This window comes from Balaenoptera musculus, chromosome 2 (genome assembly GCF_009873245.2).
Source record: "Balaenoptera musculus isolate JJ_BM4_2016_0621 chromosome 2, mBalMus1.pri.v3, whole genome shotgun sequence".
In the NCBI taxonomy this organism is placed as follows: Eukaryota; Metazoa; Chordata; class Mammalia; order Artiodactyla; family Balaenopteridae; genus Balaenoptera; species Balaenoptera musculus.
In genome coordinates, this window is record NC_045786.1 from 161,942,794 (window position 1) to 161,960,380 (window position 17,587).

At 40.9% G+C, this 17,587-nt stretch overlaps 1 protein-coding gene across 24 annotated transcripts in view; it reads right to left on the reverse strand.

Moving 5' to 3' along the window:
• Window positions 1–17,165, reverse strand: part of EFCAB11 (EF-hand calcium binding domain 11) — a 180,261-nt gene extending 163,096 nt beyond the window's left edge. For 23 of the 24 annotated variants that reach the window (XM_036841333.1, XM_036841338.1, XM_036841336.1 and 20 more), the window contains exons 1-4: window positions 16,881–17,068; window positions 16,102–16,197; window positions 12,634–12,679; window positions 394–495 (exon numbers count right to left, since the gene is read on the reverse strand). In XM_036841333.1, coding sequence (XP_036697228.1) covers window positions 394–495; window positions 12,634–12,679; window positions 16,102–16,197; window positions 16,881–16,955 — 319 coding nt within the window. In that variant the 5' untranslated portion in view covers window positions 16,956–17,068. The other variant, XM_036841342.1, reaches the window with a different exon arrangement.
• Window positions 17,166–17,587: the final 422 nt, after the last annotated feature.

Below are 17,587 nucleotides of genomic sequence, written 5' to 3' on the forward strand. Positions count from 1 at the left end.
TGGGCCACCCCAGCGTGGGAAAACAATTCCTCCAATTATGTGTGGGTCAAAGGAGGAGTTGGAAAAAAAGGCCTCATGATCTCCTAAACTTCCATAAGTAGCTCTTCAGCTATATCCCCGCATGGCCAGCCCTTCTGTTGTCCCCATTACATTGCAGGCAAATCATAAGTATTGTACAATTATATAACTGTAGATATTATTTCACCCATCGTAAATGTCAAGAATTTAAGATTGTGATGGAGAAAAAAAAATGTACACCAACATCTAAGATAATAGCTAATGAATACAGTAAAATAACCTTCCAAGTATATTATTTTAGTTACTGAGTATATGTTCCCATTCACAGTTCCTTGATAGCCATTTTTTATATCAAAACACTTTAAAGATACTTACAGTGCCTGTCAAAAGCTGTGAAGATGTGTCTTATTTCATTCCGATATAGTTGAGCTTCCTTCTTTTTCCTTACAATGTCTAAAAACTCCTTAAGTAATATCCCTAAAAGTTGGAAAAAACCAATTTACTGTCTTTCTCTTTAAGAAGGAAACAAAACATAAATGGAAAGTGATACTACCACAAACAAATGTTATCTTAATTTTGGTGAGTAGTATTTATTCATAAAGATCTCTAAAGTTGAAAAGACATTTTCTTAAAAGCTAAGTAGACTCCACATTAGCAATCGACGGCAGAAAGGGTAGACACTTTCGGAGCTCACTGAGCTCTTCCCGGGGATAAAAGATGATGACCTCGAAAAAGTATGACACTCTTCCCTCTGACAGATCTAACAGACAGGCCCGAAACTACTTATAAAATAAGGTCTCATAATTTTCTTTCCTTATGCGTCTTTGATCCCTTTTTTCCTAGCCAGATGTCATTACGACAGGTTTTTTTCCAGCTGGGAGATCAGGGCGAAGAAGTAGTTTCTCAAAAGTCAATACCAATTGCATACCACAGATAAAAGTGGAGAGAACATTCCATAAACAATAGCGTTGGCACTGTCCCCAGCCTTAGGTACGCCCCGTGACTGTTCTGCAGCCTCAGGCTCTGCTTCCTGTGATTCTCATAATAAAAGAGCCCAGCGTGATCATATGAGATTGGATACTGTGCTTACAATGTCTATTAAAATGAATTCTAATGTGATCTTTGTAGTAGGTTTAAAGAGTGCAGCCAAGAATTTAAACATTCTAGTGAACTGAGCCCTAAATATATAAAAAGAGCAGTTCGTTTTTATATGTCAGGATTTCCATTTAAAAATGTATCACTGTTTTAAAAATAGCCCCAAATCACACAATAACCACGTGTTAATTTTTAAGAACTTGCACCCTTTCCAAAAGGGAATATTTTGGTGAGGTATACTGAACTATACACGTTTCCCGAAACAGCTCCGATGGTTTTTTAAAAAGTAGAAAATAGTTTTCTTAATTTTCCACATTTTTCTTATTTGTCGTTAAAGATTTAGAAATTTAAAAAGTCCATCTATCTTTATGTGTTTAAACGATTCTCTTACAACTCTTTAGGACCCACTGGGTGCCAGGCACTGCATTAAGCTCTGGGAATAGAGGGGAATAGAGGGGAATAGAGGGGAAAAGAGAACACACACGATTCCAGTGCCAAGGGAGCCACTGGTCTAGTGACGGAGACGGTGATGATACAGGTTCAATTACAAACGTACACATAATTACAAACTGTGGCATGCGCAACGAGGGGAAAACAGGAGGGTATAAAACACGTCAGAGAAATCCTCCTGTAGAGCAGACTCTGGTGAAGGAGAGATCTCACAGAGGAGGTAATATTTAGGCTAAGACCTAAATGATGAGAAGATACCAACTGGCTAAAGGTGGGAAGAAGAGCATTCCAGGCCGTGGAAAGAGCATGTGCCAAGGCCATGGGGTGGGAAGTGGGAGAAGTGAAGACAGGCCACAGTGGCTCGAATGCGGTGAAGACGGCGTTGGTGAGGTGGGCAGGGGCCCGAATGCCCAGCCCCTCGTGGGCCACAGGAAATAATTTGATTTTTATTTCAGTTGCAATAGGAAGTCAATAAAGTTGGAACTGAGAAGTGACATGATCTGATTTAGATTTTGGAAAGATCTCTCTGGCTATTGTTTTGAAAAAGGACTGGGGAGAAAGCAAAATATAAAAAAGGAGACTCGTTAGGATCCTACTGGCAAGAGATGTGGTCACGAGGGTGCGGGCAGTGGGAACGGAGGGCAGTGGAAGGTTCCAGACATACTGCAGAAAAGATGGAGGGCTAGACGTGGTGCATGAGAAAGAAGACGTCAAGAATAAGTCCTAGGTTCTGGCTTGAGTACTAGGTGGTTTGAGGAGTCATTTAAAGAGATGAGAAAGACGAGGGGAAGCAGGATGGGGGTGGTGCTGAGATGGGAGTTGCAATTTGGAGATGTTAGCTGTTTGATGCTTTGGAGACAACCAAGAGCAAAAGTCAAGAAAGCAGCAACAGGCGTTATCTCCTGGCACCTACCAGAGTGCTTGGCATGTGCTCAATAAATACACATTGTACGGAATTAGCGTCTGGAGCATTTTCCCCCATGGCAGCGGAGGATGTGCAGCGATGCAGCTTCGTTCTCATCGGGTCCCATGGTAACTATTTGCCCACACGTCTGCCTGAGACACACCGAGGCAAAGGATTGTCTGCTCTCAAAATTTATCCACAGTGTTTAGTAAGATACCTGCTTGTAGGAGGCATTCCTCACATGTTTGTTGAATAAGTAAATAAAATCATAGGAAGACGTTATTTCTAGTTTTCAGCAAAAAGCATTAAAATGTGTTTTAAATGCTCTTATAACTCTGTAAATTAATGCCAAAAAGTAGGTCTCTATTTATTCACATAGCCAGCAAAATCGTCATTTTAGAAACCCCAATTTCTTAATACCTATGATACAGTAACAAACAAACAAAATTCAGAGGAAAAGGAAATGCATGCATAATATTTGCTCTTCATTTAATTGCATCTGATTTCAGGAAACGATAAGAAAAGAAGCACAGTTCCGTGGTTCAATGTGTGATTCAGATTCACAAGAAAAAAAAAGTGCATGAGTGGTGAATGATATATTTTAAACCACATATTCAGAAAACTCATCCGTATTTGGGGCTATAAAGTAGTCAGGTCTTTATTTCATAATCTTGGGGGATAAAAAGCACCTGTTCTTTAGTGTTTCCTAGGAGAAAATATATGTGGATTTCAACTCTATGTTTATTACCACTTAAAAAGAAGAAACCATCTAATAATACAAATAACTCTAGTTATGTAATCAAGTTCATTCACACTATTTTCCCACAGGCTCGTATACCTTACTTTTTAAAGTCAATATCAAACCACATAAACATATCTCACTGCCCCATCCCCATCCTCTTGTCTTAATCTTCGACGGCAACACATACAAATGCATTCAATACCATGCAAGTCCCTTTTCTAAAAAGGATAGAGAAGTTTCCATTCAGCTGAGCTCTCATGTTGTAGTAGTATGATCACTTTCCAAAGCCAAGGCATAAAGGTTTGCTATTCCTACAGCTCTGTAATGCAAACACATTAATGTAAATTTTATATGTTTTACTGCTGTTTAAATGGCCTAGAAATAGAGTTCCTACTACTGGCTCCACCTGCTGTCACCATATTCAAACCTAAAATTACCACTTCACAAAGACTTTCCATAATTCTACTGCCACCACATTTCATACCCAATGAGAAATGCATTACCTGTGTCCACCCCTGGAGTGAAAGTATGTTCAGAACATTCTAATTCCAAATACGAGGTTGGGTCTTCTCTGTAAACTGTTCTAGTAATGAAAGTTACCTAAACACACTTTGCTGTAGCTACACATTGGGATCACAACAGGAACCACGTAGACCTATGTGTTTTATCTGTGTTCGTTATTAATCTACAGAAGGTGTTCAGAAATTGCGCGGGTAGCTGGACTCTACCAGTAGTTTTCTTACTTTGTTTTAGCTGTAGGAAAGGTTCTTCTTTCTAAATCAGGAATGCCCAGTGCGTAGAGACGAAGGCAAAGCTATTCGGTTTGGAGTGAGGTGGGCTCCTCCCCGTTCCCTCTCCAGCAGCGCCTCTAGAAGTGCCCCCCACAGGACACAGGACTGAGGATCATGCCTCAAAGGCCACTGGGACCAACGATCTTTACGAATCCTTCCAGACTCTGCAAGTCTGTGCATTTTCCATATCACGGAAAGCACTCCCTTCCATTTTATAAACTACTCTTGGCGAAATGGACTCTTCATGTTCTGTAATGAATATATATATTTTTTTTACTTTCCAATCTACTTAATACATGTGATACAGATATATCATATAGAGAAGTGTTATCTTTTCCCCCTTTTTTGTTTTTAAGCAATTTCCTAGGAAGGTAATCATCTTTCACCACAGGGGTGGATATATTCAAAAAGTCCAACAAAACTATATAAATTTTTCCTTGAAAGTTGTTTTGTTTTGTTTTGTTTTGTTTTGTGGCTCACAGTTCTAAGTTTCAGGGTCAGTGCGTAGAGAGAAATCCTCTTGAAAACGTAGTCATCTAGTTTTCTGGCTATCGCAGTGAGCCTAAATTAGAAACTGCAATAAACCTGGGAGAATGAAGGAGAAAATAATAAAAATGCCAAGTTTTTTAGACTGGAAGTCTGGTCCTGGATTTAGTAGAAAAGAGAGGGCTCACAGTCATTGGGCCATCTATTAATTTTTCCAGGGATTGAAAATGCCTAAAAATGAGGGCTTAAAAGGATTAAGTGGCCTTTTAAAAGGTATAATGCAAGCCTTTTCTAGTTTGAGAAATAAAATTCAGATTATGACGTTTGGAGGCCATGCAGGGAAAAAAAAAAAAGGATAGAATGTGTTTGCATAAAAAGATTGTAAGGACAGAAGGGCTTTCGTGGCATCAAGAGCAGTGAGTTGTCACAGTAAGATGGGTAAGTAAATTCAGAGGGCTAATATTTTCTTCCAGCTACACACATAAGAGTAGGGGCAGGAAGAGAAAAGAATCCACCTTAATGGAAGAAAGCAAGTTTTACTCTATCATTGGGAGGGAAACGAGGAAGAGTAAAAACAGGTTACAGCAGAATAGAGAAATCTGAACCAACGAAACCTTATTCCTACCAAACGTGGACGGGAATCGTTATCTTTTTTTATCATGCACATCTCCTGCTCATAACCCTTCAAAGGTTCCTCAGCGTTAGCAGTGCAAAGCGCCGATCCCTTATTCTGGAGTTTAAAGCTTCACTCTTCCTTCCAGGTAAACTGGTCCTTAACTCTCCCCCTCTCCAACTCCCAGCTTCCGTCAGGGCTGCTCGCTGGGGGGCAGCGGGCTTGCAGCGCACCGCACTCCCTGCAGCAGCGGGAGAAGAAAGCACCACTCCGTGGGGGGCCGGGGGTTCCGTTTCCGGCAGGACTTGATACCAACACAGGGACAGCTGAGGAGCACTCTGGGCCTGCAAATCTGAGAGGGGGACCGGCAAGAGGGCGCGCTGTAAAACGGGGGGCAGGGATCTGAGAGAAGAGGGTGAGACGCTTGGGGGTAGGGGGTCTGTAGGAGCAACCCCACAGGGCTAGCATGCAGAAAGAGCCCCTACGGAGGAGGAGAAAGTGCGGACCTGTGATGGAGGGGGAGTGATACAGCCCCTCCTCTGGACCATGAACAAACACCTCGGCAAAGTCTCCAGGACATGACAGGCAACGTTTGCACGGGTGTGGACCGCGCGGGGAAGTCTAAATTGGCACGGAGCTCTGCATCCACGCTGGCACCAGCAGAGCCCAGGGAGCACCAGGAGCCGGAGGACAAGCTCGCAGCTGGCATCTGCCTTCAATCATTTGCCCTGTTCTCCTCTTTGCTTCTCCACCTTTTGCAAACCCCACCCAGCCTTCCACATCCGGCTCTGTCCCACACCTCGGGCAGGAAGGGAGTGCCGCTCCCTTCGAAGCTCTTAGAGGTCTTCTTGTCTATTGTGTTCGTGTGACATCTGGCCATCACAGAAGTGACAATACTTCTTTCATCTTCCCTATCACATATGACATTTTTTAAAAGTGTCTTTAGGTCAGTGTCTCCTAATTCTTTTTTACCCCTACAAGGAAACTTACTCATCATCTTTAAATGGGGAATTAAATACATTAATTGAGAGGGGAATATCTGTGGGTGATACCACAAAATGGTCCTATGATTTCAAGATAAGTTAAGTATAATGTGTATGTGTTTCCTGATGATAGAAATGAACAAAGAGGTCAGCTGAAATCTGAAGTCAAACAGCAGCTTGCTACACCTGCTATACCGTGGCCTCAGTTCCTTAGGTAAGAGCCCAAAACAACAAAATATACACAAAACAAATACAAAAAAATGTGTTTACAATATAACTTAAAAGACTAGAAAACAGACATTTAAATTTAGGAAAAGAATACTTTTACAGTCAACTATCTGGCTCAAAACAACTCAGCCAAGATAGCAATAAATAAAAGCCATTAACCTCATCATCCACAAATTATTTTCCAATTAAACTGACCCTGGATAGCATGACTGAATCAAACAGTCCATCATCACCACTGTAATGAATCAATCTCTTTGATTTTTCCATTGTTTAAAGTTGCAGGTTAAAGGTAAGCTCCTGGAAAGCTTTTTTTTTTCTAAGTATGAAAGTAGAATATGTTCAGTGTGTTGAAAGGGCAACAATATAAAAAAACAGAAAGAAAGGGGAGAAAAAAAGCATGATCTAATCACACAGTGGAAACAAAATTCTGATATACTTTGTTCTGGTTTTTTCCCTCAAGCATATTTTATATAGCTCTGGGATAAAAACACGCAGACAGCTGTGTGAGAATGCAGTGGGGCGATGTGCATTGGGCAGATTAAGCAAAAGTCTTATAAATCTTAGCTGTTGTTATTCATATAAAATGCTCTACGATTTATCCAACAATGAAGTCAAACCATCTGAGATCACACATGGTCTTGCCCTTCATAGAACTGCCCAGGCACGTTTGGCATTAAACCACTGGCCTATGCTGAAGAAAGTTCAAGAAACGGCCTTACAGACTTCATTCACTACTGTATTTATTGAACAGTTTGTGGACGTCAGTGTCCACTTATTAGTCTCTCCTCCATGAGACATCGTGCGGGAAATATCCCACATTGGGGAAAACTATGTCTCTCTGGAAAAGGAGTTTCTGTGGTGTGGGTGCTGACATCTGCACTTGGTTGTGATTCCCTATTTGATCTGGACACTCAGTAGCTTGGAACCAAATTTGACATCAACCTCTAGCGGCTGCACAGAACCTTGTGATTTGTCTTTCGTGTACTGACCCAATCCTGATTTCAACTCATTCATTCATTAAGTTCCCAGGACAATGAAGACTGGCCTCAGCTCCATCAATATGATCCATGACACTATTAACCTCAAGGGAAGGGTTTATCAAACGGTTGAGAGGGTAAGCTTGGAGATTACACTACTGTGGTCTGCTACTTACTAGCTAGCTGTGCCACCCTGCACAGATTACTTAACCTCTCTAAGCTTCAGGATTGTTTTAACTTATAAAATGGGACAATCCTAACATAGAGTTGTATTAAATTTAACAATCCATGCATAATACTCATCACAGAGTCTGCACATGGTAAACACTCAAGGAATCAAAGCTATAATTATTATCTATAATAATAATAAATACTGTAACACATGTAAAAGTATCTTATAAACCAATAAAGAACCATCAAATGCCAGGACTGAGATTTTTTATTCCTCTCTGGAGCTCAGTTTCCTCATTTTAAAAAAGGAAATATATGACCGTTTTCTAGGCTCTTCTAGTTGCAAACTTCTTTCATTTTCTATAGTTAGAGGAGATATGAAATGTTCTATACCCTTAGAGAACAGAAATAAAACCCTCTAAAATTAGGTAGCAATAGTGTGTATTGGAACCAATCCCAACACTGATCTGCTGCTTCCTTAAACAAGTGGCTTGATTTTTTTTTTTTTTCTCCCATTAATATAATTCCTTGTTCCTGGTGCCTAAACGGTTTTTGCTTATACTCACGTGCTTGTTAAGTTACAGGCATTAAAAATGTCATTGACACCTTTTTGCTACTCATTCTGGCTGCCCTCAAATTCTCCCAGTGTGACTTTCCCTGAGACATCCTACTCTTCTAATGGCTTTGTCTTAACTTTCCACTCTTTTTAATTTTCACAAGGAACCTCTACAGAAACGACCCACCTTTCAGAGAGACCTTGGGAAGCAGGGTCTGGGCATCCAGGTTTAGGTACTGTATGAAATGTGTGCATCGTCAGGGCTCTGCCCTGTCAGGCTCAATCCAGGATGTGAGTCTGGACCTTCCCCCAGGAAGCTGGGCAGCAAATGGGCTCTGTGTGGAGGGTCCTTTGGGGTTGCATGCTGGAGATATGGCACAACCTTGTCTGGATGTAAGAAGAGCTACACCTAGTGGGAGAATTCCCAAGTCACAGCTACTCAGAAGAACTTTGGGAAGTTGATTACCTGAATAAATAGCTCCCAGAAAGCCAAGGCCAACCTTCCGGTTCTTCAAGATTAAAACATTAAGGAGAGAGATAATATATTTGGTAAAATAATCTGTGTATAAACTCTCTTCCTGTAAGAAAAATAACATGTAAATGTGACTCATGTCACTGAAGGGAGAAATGAAGGAGCTGGTCTGAAATTGGTTCACTACTAACAGTCCTAATGAAAAAATTTTATGTTAGCAGCATTCATAGTTCAGCAGTGACTTCTTGCTAAGATGGCTATTTTACTCTTTCCCTGGGATGTCTGTGGTCTTGAGTCTCCCCTTTCAAGGGGACATGAATTGAAGCTAAGTCTACTCCTTTAATCATGAAGAAAGTGATGCTTTGAGAAAGTTAATCTGCTGTTGATATCAGGACCAGAAGAGGAAGGGAGAAGCCTGGAAGCTTGTAGACTAAGGAAACCCCTTTCACAGTAATTTTGGAGCAAGGTACTAAGCACCTACACTTTGATCTCATTCCTCCAACCCAATCTTCCCTTGAATTTCTCAGATGACTAATTTACTTTGTAACCTTTTGAAATATACTTAAAAATTAAGTGTTAGGAAAAGATGCTGTGACAGGAAGCATCCTAATGATCTGATGGGGAAGTGGATGTGAGAGTACCTATAATATCCCTGATATTAAACGCAAGGGACGTGCATACGGGAGCAGGTCCCGGAGCACATCACCAAAGTCGGAAAGCCCTCATAGGGAAGCCTACTTTCAGCATCAAAAACTCCAGTTCTGAAGCAATCCTTAGACTATTATGAATTTGAGAAAATGTCCCATAATAAGGCAGTCTTCATTATACATAAGAGAACTCAGGTGTGGGATAGGCCACATGAAGGGAATGTAGAGAACCTCGTTCAAAACCTAAAGCTTTAATGTACATCAGAATTAATATTAAAAGGAAGCTCCATGACTGCAAAAATGTGAGAACTGTTTCTGCAGGAAGTCCAAATCCAAGCATTAGAGAACTCAGGAAGGAGAGGAAATGTTCATGAAATTTATAAAATATCTCCAGCCTCAAGTCAACCCTCTCTCAAACATCAGAAAAAAAGAAAAGGCAGGGGAGGAAACTAACAAAGGCATACTTGGAAGATCCTTTTGCCACAGACCAGTCCTCACTTTATATCAGAGCACTCACACTCAAGAGAAACCTTTAGAATGTAATGAAGGTGGGAAAACCTTCTGCCAGAATTTACCCTTCAATGTACATCAAGTGACCCATAGAGAAACCATATGAATGTAACACATGCGTGTAAGACATATCTTACTAAATGTGATATAATACACATGGGGGGAAAACTCAGGATATTCAATGTGGAAGGTTTTTTCGGAAGTCAACCTTTACATCAGAGAACTCACTACACCTGTAAAGAACGTGGGTAACCTTTCTTCCAGAATAACACCTGTCGGTACATCAAAGAACCGGTTAAGGAAAGAAAACCTTCCGTGTGAAGTCAAATCCCTAATTCAGAACCAAAGAACACACATAAGGGAGAAAATCTCCGGGAATAATGAATGTGAGAGTGCTTTTGGCAAACTACATGTATTTATGTAGAAACACTACATAAACAAGAGTAGCGTAAGAAATGCATCCAGACAGAATCACTCACTGACTCTCAGGGGACTCCTAAAGGAGAGAAACCCTAACAATGCAAAAAATGCGGGAAATCCTTCTGCCAGAAGACAGAAATCTTTATAGACTGGAATATTCACATAAAAACTCAGAGAAAATATGTAAGGAAGGCTTCACCAAGAAGTTGCAACCTAAATTGAACAGCAAAGAAACAACATTTGAATACTTTGAAAGTGTGAAAATTTTTAACATGAAATTTAAAGCCTGGGGAAATTCCATCAAGTTAGGGAGTTATGTCAAAAACACCTTCTCCTAGCAATAATATTGTTCGAAAAGTCATGTTTAATATGTGATACGAAACCTGTATCCAAAAAATAATCTAGTAAACTCTTCTGTAAATCCAAAATTTATACATAAGAAGATTTTTAAAAAGAAAAAAGTCAAGCCAGTCTAAAGGACACAGGAGCCAGCTCAAGGAGGCACTCAATAGCCAAATCTGTGGTAAGTGGAGCACTAAAATAATTAAGTATAGTAATGAATTATAAATCATTAAAAACATACAAATTCATGAGTCCATACTGATAAAAGAGAGATGGACTGATCAATCAAGCATACGGGAAGTCTCTTGCTTATAGTAAAAATGCCAAGGGCTAACTGAAAGAGGCACTGGGATTATAAAATCATTACTTTGCAATCATACGGCAAAAACTGGATCAGACAAGAATCACAAATGGATACCAAATCCAGGCGGAAATTGTGATGAGAAGCAGAATATCTGCAACGTCAAACATGTCTCTCCACAGGCTGCTGATTAGTTGCAAGGGAAGAAAATATAAAGAGAAATAATACAATGGAGAAATCTGACAACGTCTTGACCGGTGATAAAATTAGTATCTACGAGAGACAGACAGACATCGCGTGCCTCCAGATGTGGCGCCCTGAGAGGGACATATCACCCAAATGGGATTCTGGCTGAGGGTGCTTAACCTCAACCTACTTACAGAGAAACGCCACGCAAACACAAGATGAGGGCTGTTCCTAAAAAAAGGAAACCATGAGGGGTGGGCTATTTCCTCAAAAATAACAATGTTGTAAAAAGGAAAAAAAAAAAAAAAACAGTCTATAGAAATATCCCAGATTAAAAGAGGCTAAAGAGACATGATACCAAAGACTAATTCCTGTATTAAATTAGGAAAGATGCTAATAAGGACATAATTAGATCAAGTGACAACATTGCAATATAGACGGTAAAGCAGATAAAGACAAGTGTCAATATAAACTTATGATGGGTGTGCTGTGGTTATGAACAGCTCAGTGAGAGGATGGAGAAGAGGCAGAAAGTGCAGAAGAGAAGGTAGATGGGGTAAAATATGAACAGTAAGTGAATCTGGCTAAAGGGTATACAGCTATTCTCTGTACTATTTTTATTTTGCAACTTTCCGTAAGCCTTAAATTACATCCCCCCAAAAAGTAATTTTTGAAAAGCCAATTCAGCATGCTCTGGACCCTATCTCCTCAAACAATAGGTAGTTATCTCTCTGTCTCATTTGCCTCTTCCCTCTTCACTAGATCATTCTGCTAAGCTTAGAAACATCTTCTTCGTGTTCCAAAAAAAAGCAAACAAAAGCAAAGCAAACAGCTCTTGATCCACACCTACTGGACCCACTGAAAGACTTATCTACTCACATTGTCACTTTGCCACTTCCCCTTTATCTTCAAACCACTGCAGCCTGGCCTCTGCTCCCATCACGTGCTGACACTGCTCTTCCTAAAATCACCTGACACCCCCGGGTTGCCAGCTCCATGGATCCTCTTCAGTTCTTTTGCTACTTAACCTTTCAACAGCATTGGACACTGTTGACCATACCTCTTCCTTGGAATAGTCACTTCTCTTGGCTTTTGATCAAATACTCCTGATTTTCCTCTGGCCCCTCTGCCCCTCCTAAGTCTCCTTTGCCGTCTCTTCATCCCCTACCTGACTTTTAATGGTTATAGTTCCTATGGGTCTCAGTCTACACTCTCCCTCAAGGGGTCTCATCCACTCCCATGGCTTCAAAACCATCCAAACGCTGATGACTCTCAAACTTATTTCTGTGGCTCAGATCTTTCCACTGAATTCCATACTCATACAGCTCAACTGCCTTGACATCATTGACCGAAACCTCTCAAACTCAACATATTCAAAATTGAACTCTTGCACTCCCCAGACCCTAAATCTTCTCCCCCAGTCTTCCCATTTCAGGAAGTGCCACTTCCACTCACTCAGCTGCTTAAGTCAGAAAACCTAGATCATCCGCGGGATGTTGAAATTACCAGCAACATTTTTTCTTTATGCTTTTCAGTGGTTTAAAATTTTCCTACGATAAACATATGCTTATGAATACATTAATTAACTAAAATTAAAAGAACCAAACCTCGTTCTTTTTGGGTAATCAGAAACAAAACAAAGATTTGCTTAAACATAATGCTTTATAGCCTCTATATTTGTTCTTAGTTGTAGTTTCATGAATGTCTAAATAAGAGTACTAAAAATTAACTTTCACATTACCGGAAGTGTTTGGATCTACTGAGGACATCACAGCATCAGCTTCTATCTAGAAAAGAAAAAAGCATAAGATATACAATTTCATCAAATGTTTTCACAGTACAAGTTCTTAATTCCTGGGGTGCGGGGAAGGAATGTATTTTATGAGAAACCAACTTTGTTGAATCCAGCAGACAAGTAACATCACAGAACAGCTATAATAGTCATTTTTCTCTTCTATTAATAAGATACCAGATGCTAATCTACTACAGACTCTAATGGCCCCCAAAACTTTATTGCATTGACCAAAACAGTTTGGTCATATAAATTCAACTCGGCTGTCACATATACAGCATAACCTAAAAGGTAACATTTCTGTTTTAGACAAATACAAGCAATTGTTAGAACGGCCTCTATGGGTTTATTTAAAAATTTTTTCCTGACTGTAATAGTAACATGATGTAGAAAACATGAAAAATATTTTTTAATTATGAAGAAAAACATCTAAAAAACCAGCCATCCAGTGAAAACCACTGTTAACATTTAGGCCTAGTACAGCTTTTTTTTTCCCCCTCCATGCATTTTTAAACATATTTGAGAATACACTGTATATTAAGTTTGGGGACCTGCCTTCACTAAATATTAAAACATAAGCATTTTCCCACATTGTTAAGAGAGCTTTATAAACATCATGGAATTAGAATCTTGGCAACATCTGATGTAGCTTCTCCACCTTGGATTCCATGCCTTGCACTTCCCTGGTTCCTCCTGCCCCTCCCAGACAACCAGTTCCCAGTGCATCTTCTTCATGGAGTCCCCACCGACCCTTAAATGTGGGTACTCCCCCCATGTTCTCCCCTCAGGATGTTGCCCTTCATACTCCACATCCTCCTCTTGGGCAATGCCACCTCAGTCTCATGTTTTGAGCTACCACCTGTGAGGAATCCCAAATCTATCTCTAGCCCTAACCTCTCCACCCAACTTCAGATTCCTACATCTAAGGGAGGTGGCACAATCTGAGAGCAGATCTTTACCACCATCACCTCAACACCCAGCACAGCACTTAAAAAAGGAATGCACTTGGGGTGCTTGTAGCCTCCTCGAACTTAATATGCCCCAATCCGAACTCACTGCCTTTCCCCCAAACCTACTCCTTCTGAATTTTCTTATTTTCTTATCCCTTCAGTCCTGTTGTCACATCACTCTGATACGGCCACCACAGGCAACCGTGAATCACCAAGGCATAACTTATCCCACCACCACAAAGTGCTCCCAGACACTTCATATCAGAGTCTACCTCTGCTGCTCTAAATGATGCCCAGATTCCTATTAAAGTTACTACAGAATTAGACCCTTCTCCTTGCCCTCCTCCCTTTCTGTTCTTAATCTCTTCTCTATCTTAGTATTTATCAGAGTTTTATAAGTCTCTCTACACTAAACTGTGAACTATTTCAAAGTAGGGTCTATGTTTATTCACCTTTATATTTCTAGCAACTAGCAAGTGCTCCTTTTATTAAATGGGAACACAATAAATTTCATTCTGTAAACATTTTCATGAATGCAGAAGTGATTTATTATTTTAGTGCCTTACTGCTTCATGACCTGCATTCAGTGAATATTTCATTTGCTGAAAAGCAATGCTTAAAAATAAAACCCCAAACCTCAACCTATTATAAGGGGAAAAATCTGTTAAATTTCACAGAGGGAATACATTAAGTGTCACTTAATAAAACTTCATGATTGTTACAAATGATTGTTTAGTGTATAGGTGATTTGCTATATCAGTATTTCACTGTTTAGCGATCTGCAGTAAACAAGCATTTCCTTTGATTAAAAAATAAAATCCAAAACCTCAACCAAAAGTAAAAATCTGTTAAATTTGATGGTGTCTATGTATGTACGTTACCATATCACTGTACTTGTCATTAAATTCCTCACTTACATGTTCTAAAATTAAAATCAAGTAAGTAGATCCAAAGGTGATAAAGGTAGAATGAGACCAGATATCTTTCCAGCTGAACCTGGGTTAAATTCAGTGCTTCAAAAGCTGAGTCCACTTAGCTGACCTGCTCTGGAATTCCAGCTGAAATGATTGCAGGTTAACAGGAGAGCTGCAATTTCTGGGAGCCAGCCCTGAAGCTCCATAATCAACCTCTCAGTAACTAAGCAACCCCTAGCAGTTGAACCTACCTGGGTGGTTCATGGGACATATTTATATCAACAGAACATATTAACAATGAAGTTGTAATACATTTAAGCATAATGAAGAACAGAGAAGTGGGACATCACGTGGTCCCTGGCTTTGCAGGGCCTGCACACTGACAGACAGGTAGAGCCCACTCATAGGGAACAATTGGGCCAAAGCAGTTGCCCAGCCACTTTGTCTAACAACAGCAGGAGGGATGACATTCCAGGCAGAGCCCTGAGTGCTCCCTCTGTTTGATGCCTGCAGTTGAATTTCTTAAACCTGGCCAAGATCTTGCCCCTGATTAATTCCAGTTCAGCAGCTTAACAAGAGGGATCCATCACTAGAATGGATGTAACAGACAAGAGGAGCAGCACAAGGACAGGAAGCATAGGAAACCTGTCCCACTAAAATGGGAGATTCACTGAAGTTCAGCTCAACTCTCCTTAACTAGTGCAACCTTTCCTGGAGAGCAATGCCCAACAAAATTTCAAATGTACCTAGCTCTTGTATTTCTAGGAATTTATTCCACAGAGATATATCCACAAGCAGAGATACAGTTATAAGAGAATGCTCACACAGCAGTATTTGTAGGAATGAAAAATAACAGAAACAACGGAAATGACCAAAACAAGGAAACTAGCTAAAGAGAATAGTAAGCAACTATTTTTTTTAATGTGGTGTGTGTGCTTTTATGTTCTTCTATTGTGAAGTGAAAAAAGCAAGTTAAAATAAAATAGGCATACTATGCACCCACTTTTCAATACAATGCTAGGCGTGTCTGTCAATACAAAGGAAATTTTGGGATGATACACAAGAAACTGTTAATAATGGTAACTCCTGAGGAGTGGGACCCTTTGGTAGGGAAGGAGGGGATTTTACACCCAACTTTATACTTTTCTGGACCGTTTTAATTTTTTGACTATGTAAATGCATTCTTTTCATAATTTAAATGGAGCAAATTTTTTTTTTTTAATTTAAGAAAAAAGGAATCCTGCATGTCACTTCCTCTGTGAATTCCTTCTGTTACCAACATCCCACTCCCAGGCTTCCCTCTTGGAACCTCGCTAGCATCCCCTACTTAATATTATTAGCAGCCTGGTGACTTAGTCTTGATGGATTCTAATTCATTCCTGAGTTGGATTCTTAAGACAAAAGTAATATTCAGCACTGGACACATCTCTGAAATTGCTCAAGAGGCAGCGGTTTGCTTCATAAACATCCTAAGCTAGCCCTCTGCACTTTACTTAGAATCCATCCACTACTGTCTTGTCAGCCCAGTCCCCAAATACAAAAGAAAGTTCTACCTTGGAGGGCTTGTATCCAAACAGCATTACAACAGCAACTTTAAAGTCCTCTCTGCTTAGATAGCCTTTGTTTTCTTCATCGCATGCTTTAAATACCTAAAGAACAGCAAATATCTTTAGTTAATAAGACAGAAACCGTTTGTTCTATTATTACTAACTTATATTAAGTTTAGACCTCCCAAACCTAAAACTTAGCCAAGAGTAGAGCTGGGAAATGGAATTTCATTATCCTAATTTTAATCCTCAAGAAATCTTAATGTGCTGGGACTTCCCTGGAGAACCAGTGGTTAAGACTCCGAGCTTCCACTGCAGGGGGCACGGGTTCTAACCCTGGTCGGGGAACTAAGATCCCGAATGCTGCCCCCAGGGCCAAAAAGAAAAAGAAATCTTAATGTGCTAAAATTTACCCCCCAAAAAGTGCAAACGACTTAATCGCTGGGTTAATTCCTTTAAACCATTCGGATAAATTCTACCCAAAATTCAGTCCTAGAATTGGGAAGGTGAGGCAAAGGGGCTGGCTTTGAAAGGCGGGAGGAGAGATGGAGATTACAGGTTGTTATACACAGACTATGTCGCGGAGAAAAGAAGGAATTGGAAGTAGAACACTGGACTGGGATCCAGAAGCCTTGCAGCCCTAGCCTCGGTCATTAATCATGACACTTCGGAAGGATAGTCCAGCCCTTATCTCTGCAACAAAGCTGAGTGAGAGCCAGGAGGGGGTGACGGAAGTGAAAGTCCCGGGTCAAGTTAAAGTCGGAGACAGCCCTGCGGACACCTACTTCCACCCACTTCTTGTGTTCTGACGGGCTGGCTTCCCACATCCGCGGCCGGGCCCCGGCCTGGGAGAAAAACATCACGACAGTCACACGGGAGCCGGGACGCCTGAACTCGCGACCTCTGCGGCCTACGCCCGGCTTGCAGCGACCGCCCGCCAAGCTCCCCGCAGTTCAGGAAGCTGAACTTGGCCGGGTACCTCCAATGTCTTCTCCCATTGGACGGCCTGCGAGCCACTGGCGTTGACCCCGCAGTTCTATTGGCCAGAGACTTTGTTTAATAACGTTTCCTTGGAACAGCCTATGGCGGAGGGGCTTCCAGGCCCGCCCCCAGCCTTGGCTCTGCCCCTCTCGTCCCTTTAACTCCCGGCGCGCGACCGTGGATCCCGCTCACCCAGGTGCTGTTTCAACGTGTTCTGCATGATTCTTTTCATTTTCTGCCCCCACACCTTGTAGTAAATTACTTTTGATAATTTTGATCAATGGCACTATGCTAAACATTATAGGAGACACAAAAAGAGTGTGAACAAAGCATAAAAGTAACCAATCAAAACAAGACCGGGGCTCCCGTGCAGATCAGCAAGTCATTGGGATCGAGCCCTCCAGGGTAGCTACTGTGTCTGTTCCGTCCTCCCTATAAGCCTAGCACTGAGCACGGTACCTGGCACAAAACAGATTTTCAATAAACGAACCAAGTGAGCCCTTAGGACGTT